Here is a 6,890-nt window from a genome sequence, read left to right as displayed (position 1 = left end):
ATACCACCAGGGACGTAGAAATGCTCGAGCTCGAAAGTTAATGCAGCAATTCGATGGAAACCCGGATACAGTCTACACAGATGTCGCTCGATGTGGTGCTGACAAATACACCCTCGCAGTGGTAGGAGCGGCCGCAAATCAAGGGCTTGTGACTTGTGCCACGGCTAGAGTTGCATCTGCGAATACCGCAGAAGCTTCAGCCATCGCGCTAGCTATTAAAACTAAGGACGCTCTGGGACAATCGTCGATAACTCTTACAGATTTCCAAGTCGCATGTAGACTATTCCTCACCGGGAGGCTACCACACAGCACCACTAACCTATTAGGATCCAACCTAACGCAGAAACACATGATCATCTGGTGCCCGGGTCACGCAGGACTCGAGGGCAATGAGAGAGCGGACGGCGCAGCTCGTGCTTTTGTCAACCGAGCGGCCGACCACTCTGACGAAAACCCCTTTTTACCACGAGACATCCTTGAGCACCAGCGGCGCGAGCGAAGAAAGTACAGTCCACCACACCCTGACCTATCCAGGCAGGACTCTTATGACTGGCGCCGAATACAGACGCACACATTTCCAAACCTTTATTTGAAAAATGCCATTCACCCAACGCTGTACAGCCTTCGCTGTCCTTGGTGCGGAGGCCGGCCAACTCTCGCCCACATTACGTGGGACTGCCAGAACAGGCCACCCAAAATTAATACACCAAAAATAGCCGGCAAACTTTCCGGAAGGGAGCAGTGGGAGACTTGGCTCGCCAGCGAGGATCGGGAGATGCAACTAGCGCTTCTCGACCAAGCACGGCGGACCGCTCAAGCCAGTGGGGCCCTGGACTAGGGGCTCCACCCACTCGCTTTCTGCATTTTTTTTCTCCTTTAAATAAACGTTTTGATATATATTCCTGCGCTTGGTAATGCTTGCAATATAAACCTGCGTGTACGCCAGGGACTGCAAGCTCAAGCCCTAAGGATGTGTCCTGGCCTTCCGAGGTGTTCGTCTGCAGCGGCAACGATTGTCATAGCTCGAGATCACCCAATATCAACGTACTTTGCAACCAACGCTCTCAGGGCGCATATTCGGCACGTTGCCCGGCTACCTTCTCACCATGTTGGCGCTCTACCCACAGAAAGGCTACACGCGAGTTTCAGTCGTATAATTGTGGCCAATCGTACCTCATTGTCAACGAACTACGTGCCTGCAGCAAGACCATCCTCACCTTTATGTTGCCTGCACACACCTGAAACACGCCTCACCACACCAGGATTCATGAAGAAACCCAACATGCGGTCGTTCGCCCTGAAGCAAGCCACATTAAAAATTTTACATAAGGTGCACAGTGGCTGCGTACATGTTTACATCGATGGTTCATTCACATCTGCAAGTTGAGCTGCCGCTGTGGTGATACCAAGATCCGTCAAAATACAGCTAAATACGTCACATATATCATCAGCGACAATTGCTGAATTGGTGGCCCTGCGTCCAGCTCTTCATTTCATTCAGGAGGAACCACCCAATGCGTGGTCAGTATTCTGTGATTCCAAGGCAGTCCTACAGAGTGTATTCTCAGCACTGCGCCATGGATCACGTGAGCAGCTCGTCGCAGAGATCAGAGAAGTCCACCATCGCATAGTTGAAGGACACCATATAATATATCTGCGGTTGCCTAGTCATTGTGGAATACATGGCAATGAACGAGCAGACGCAGTTGCCCGATCTGCCCATGTCAGCGTCAACTGCGTTGCCACTACTCTTTCGAGAGCCGACTCAGCGAAGAAGCTTTCCGCACTTGCGCGTGACCTGACATTAGCTCAGTGGATTCATCTGAGTTCAGGAGTGCATGCCTTCATACCAAGGACCTAATTTACAGCTCCGTATTCCGACCGAGCTTTCATGACGTGACTGCACCCTTCTGGTCCGTCTATGGTTTGGAGTAGGATTTTCAAATGCGTACTCTTTCCTTATCGGAATGGCCAACAGCCCCCTTTGTGACTTCTGCGGGCGCAATGAATGAAAAAAAAAAACGCGCACCTTCTTTGTCGGTGCTCTCGTTTCAATCCGCAAAGTGCAGTCCTCTCAGCCACCCTAGACCAACTGGACAAGCGCCCAATGACAGAAAACAAGATCCTGGAAAACTGGCCTACGCGAAAATCAGCGCGATACGCTATGAAGCCGCTGCTGCGGTACCTAAAAGACACCGGACTTTTTGACAAATTGTGACTGTACACTGTCTGATGTAGGATTGTACGGTGACACTGTTTAACACTAAAAACGTCTTTGCGGGCTGTGTGACAGTGCTCACAGAAACAGTTCGTGTGTACGTGCGTGTATGTGTTTAGGTGTTTGTTTCCTTTTTTAAATCCTTCTCTGTCTCACGTATCGAATCCCCTTGCAACGCCCCCAGTACAGGGTAGCCAACCGGAGCTAATCACTGGTTAACCTCCCTGTCTTTACTTTGCCTTTCTCTCTCTCTGTCTCTTGTCCTGCCACATGGCCTGATGTCACTGCTCGTTATCTTGCTTGCGCTGTCTCTAATGTGCGAGAAAAGAAGCAGGAAATTGTCATATTTGAACTGTTTAATAATGCTTCCGGTGTGCATAACCTTTGCGGCACACGGAAGAACGGTTGAGCAAATTTTTATTTCGCGAACTACGTGCGAAATCGCATAACCCTCAGGAAATAAGGCTAGGTTATTTTTATTGAGTATGTAAACGAAGTATCGAAAGATCTTTAAAGAGAAAAATTCGACTATTTCCCGGTGTAAAAGCCGCATTCATCTATAATATTCTCCAACTAAAAACAGTGATTTCTAGGAAACTTTTGATACATGAGATTCACTTTTGCGAAGACGCACGTCTTATACAAATGCACACATTTTGCAACGGGCTACTAATGGGTTCACATGCGCGCGTCTTCGTCACAAAATTCCATACTTATGCAATTTTGAGGCAAGTAAGGTTCACCTCCCACAAAGCGCTCTTTATAAGAGATTTAGGTAACTTCCCACCTCCACCCGCCAAAACAACTCGCCGCATTTCATGTATACACAAAATGAAACTCTTTATTTCACGTCAAGCGAAGTTGTTAGCTGAACGTTCTTTCGACTTTGTCATTAGCGCAGACATTCGGCACATCCGATCTTCAATGGGTTCAATTTCATACATAAGATGCGTCGCTGTGTGAGACGCACAGGCAGAATCATCAGAAAAGACCACGTCTTATACGCTTGAAAGTACGGTAAGCGTTCCATGTTCTAGCGCAAATGGCAGCGAATCTAATGGTAACAATCTTCTTTGGCTGGGTTTTTTCATATTATCACTGGAAGCAGTCATATCATAGATTCCGATAACCATAAGAAATTGCCTTTTTTATTCAGAATAATTTCTCTCTGCTTCATTCACCGATCTTTCAATCAGATTTTCTTGTTGGGAACCACATGTAGCTGTCAAAATGTTGTTCTAAAAAAAAGCAATTATTCTGATTTCGCTGCTGAAATTTGGTCCACCGATCTGATGTCATCCAATTCGGCAACTTATAAAATATATTCATGCTTCTGTACTTACTCATACATATATCATACATCTAAACATTCACTCAAGCATGAAAGAACGAGGACTCTGCTGCGAACGCTACTTCTTTTCAGAACCGAGTGGTAATTTTATTGAATCTGTTTAAACGTTGACCAGTATCCGAATGATGCAGCGATGGCTATTAAGGCTTGAAGTATGGAATTTTCTGGAAGAAAAACATATCGAATAATAACTTGGCGATTTGTATTGAAACAAAAATGTAATATAAAAAACGTGCCGTTTAAGAATGTGCGTGTTTTTACAGTACCACAATAAAATGGCAATAATTTGTTTTGTTCTCATTATGATGACCGCGAGTTCCATCAGATATCTTCCGTGGGTGTTCATCGATATTGCGTTTCAAGCTTCTTGATTTGAATTACATTGATTGAAATCAAGATAAGTCAGCGATATAAGCGACAAGACAACAAGGCTTGCGTTAACATTTTCGCATAAACTCTAGCGCACAAATAAAGCTTTGTACGTATTCAGAAGCATGAAGCAAAATATTCCTTGACGTATTAAGAACTGCTAAGTTTACGTGAATATCCGTGTTGGCAGGATTCCTTGAAAGTTCTACCGCTTTCTCATTGGCGCTGTAAAAATGTGTTTATATAAATAAATAAATAAATAAATAAAGATACGTAAAAATAAAATTGTTCTATGGCTTTTCTGATAGCCATATCTTGTCGGGCGTAGAGAAAGACTATATTTTGCTGTACTTCAGAGACAAGTTTGATACACCTATGATGAATGTGTGTATGACTCATTAAACTGAACTGTTTTCCTGCTGAGTGACCAGTGAGCCGTCATATGGTAAGATAAATAAATCGAACTCTTTCGCTTCAATGAGGCAGGCGTCAGTAGCTAGTGCCAAGAGCGCTCTCAGTCACGTCTAACGGCAAGTCGCTCGCAAATCCTGATCGTGATTTACTCAAAAAAAGAGGTTCGCTCTAAGAGGAATAGTTCAGGCGATCTGGAGTGGTTGAACAAATGTTCCTGATGTAATAAGCGGACTTGGCTCTTTAGGTGAGATGTCCTCTCCTTGCACCAAAGACATTTATTGCTCAAACAGTGCTGAAGAGTCTTGTCCTATGTGGTGCAATGTCCTCATAACTCAAACAGTGGTACGTGATACCTACGTTTGCTTGTCAAAGCTATTTTAATCTGTACGGGAGAGTGCCAATTAAGGATATTTCGATTAACCACGGCTTACAGGATAAACAGCGCACGCAAGACACGCGAAGCCCGAGAGCCTCGATAAAGAATGAATAATTTATCTTCCTAGGAACTTGTTTCCTTTTCGGATCTTACAAAGAAGCCTACCATTTCCATGTCATCGTCTCTGAGCGTAACAATGCATGGCGAAAGCCGTACGTAGGGTGTTTTCAGGATTGCCTCGGGTTACCTTGAGTGCGGGATACGTTACGAATGAGATGTCCTGTGGAAGATTCGGACTCTGGAAACCCAGCGTCCACGTCTGGTCTTTTATATTTCATTCATATTGAAGACATGCATTTTTTACGTGACCCACGGTGCACTTAGGAAAAGTGTGAAAGGCGCTATTGAAACATACGGCAGCTCAACGTTCCACAACGTATGCGGAACCAGTGGAAATATATTTGCGTCTTAATAACCTCTACACTCGCCCTGCCATTTTCGACATCATGTGCATTTGCGACTTCCCGTAGTCTGATGTCTGCACCCTGTGACGCTATTTCAGAATTGTCTAATGACACCTGACATTAGACACCGTGTCAACGGAGCTTATTTTAGGTGTATAGATACGGTAATAAATTGTAATGAGTAGTAGAAAGGCGATTAAGCGATTGAACAGGAACCTATGGCTAGGCCGAAAGCTTACGCTTTTGTGACCAACGTATCGTTCAAGGACCTTCGCCGGTCATAAAAATTAATGTGAGGGATCAAGTCAGTTCAGTGTTCATGCATAAGTCAACGTGCGATCCAAATTAACATTCTGATTCCTTCATTTATTCTACATTATGTGACAGTTTCGCCGTTGCATGCGTCATCTGATTCGGCAAATCTCTTGCGCTTTTACCTGATGATGTCACAATAGTTTGTTGAAAGCGGTGAGAGGCAGACAGTAGCGCAGCGCACGTTTTGCAGTGTTCTCTTTTCAACAATCATCGACCTAATGCTCATGAAAATATAAAAGTGCTAGTTCTCAATCCCGTAATAACGAAACGAAATAGAGAAACACTTCGATAGCTTGCGCAGTGTGCTCAGGTCACACTACGTGGTGTCGTAAAGCGCGTGACCGTCGACTCTGCGTAAGAGTGTGGGACATACAAATGTTCCACTACGTCGGCATCCGCGATCTGTACTCCAAACCCGAACACGCTCCTGGGGCTGACATTTCGCGTCGTGTTCTAGCGGACACTTCTGCCGCGTGCGCATCTGTTAGTGGCACCCAACGCAATGGTGAGCTGCCGTGCTACGTCTGCGTGCTGGAGGCATGCGGGTCTATGCCAACATTGTCTTAGTCCGCGCAGCTCGGGAGCATGGCCTAAATCGACGTTAGCTGCTCTAAATAAAGCGACAATTTTATTCAAACCCACGAGAGATCAAGTTTTACATGGCAGCTAAGGTAAAAGCGAATGTCGTACATGTGGCTGCGCTCCTGACTGCGAGCACAGGGAACGACAGGACAACAATACATAAATGACAGCAAAATAACCAGATATATTACGCTACGTAAGGGTCGTTAGATCAAAAACGATTTGCGCTATGACAAGAAATATGTAAGACAGAGAGAGCTAAAAAATAGAAATGCGAAAATTGTGCACTGGTGGGAATTTCGAACTAAGCGATGAGTTTAAATAAATGACGCAAATCATGGAAGATTGATGCCCAAAAGTGCAGTCCCCTATATTTTTTGTAAAGTATGAAAGTTGCGGTTGCAAGAAAATTTGGAATAAGCCATTTCAGAGGCGAATAGGTATATTTTCTAGGTTGTCCTCTTAATGTTAGGTATTACTAATAACAATTCCTAATGCTTAAGAAGACAAAACGTAGTTATATGTAATACAATATCTCCGGATCATTGTTTTATTCATGGATAGCAAGCCGCATAACATTTGCTTCCACATAGTGTAACCATCCAATACATGGTCCTCAAGAAAACAAGTAGAAATATGTTCACAGACCAATACCTGTGCAAAAAATGAATGAATAAATATATATAGGTGAAGGTGACGCTCAGGCCCATAGCGATGGGTTTGGGATAAGCTCGTCGTCGTGACCGAAGACGAGACGTTTTTAACAGCGTGAACACCCTCGGCACCGTATAAAGGTCTCAT

General features: G+C 44.6%; 1 protein-coding gene across 2 annotated transcripts in view; it reads right to left on the bottom strand.

Annotated features, from left to right (window-relative positions):
- Positions 1-3,631: 3,631 nt before the first annotated feature.
- The window catches only part of LOC139050824 (uncharacterized), a 128,882-nt gene continuing 125,623 nt past the window's right edge, over positions 3,632-6,890 (bottom strand). For both annotated transcript variants that reach the window (XM_070527600.1, XM_070527599.1), the window contains exon 8: positions 3,632-3,733. In XM_070527600.1, the coding sequence (XP_070383701.1) occupies positions 3,710-3,733 (24 nt within the window). In that variant the 3' untranslated portion in view covers positions 3,632-3,709. The remainder of the gene's footprint in view (positions 3,734-6,890) is intronic.

Source organism: Dermacentor albipictus, chromosome 10, assembly GCF_038994185.2.
Source record: "Dermacentor albipictus isolate Rhodes 1998 colony chromosome 10, USDA_Dalb.pri_finalv2, whole genome shotgun sequence".
In the NCBI taxonomy this organism is placed as follows: Eukaryota; Metazoa; Arthropoda; class Arachnida; order Ixodida; family Ixodidae; genus Dermacentor; species Dermacentor albipictus.
This window is presented reverse-complemented; position numbering and strand designations above follow the sequence as displayed.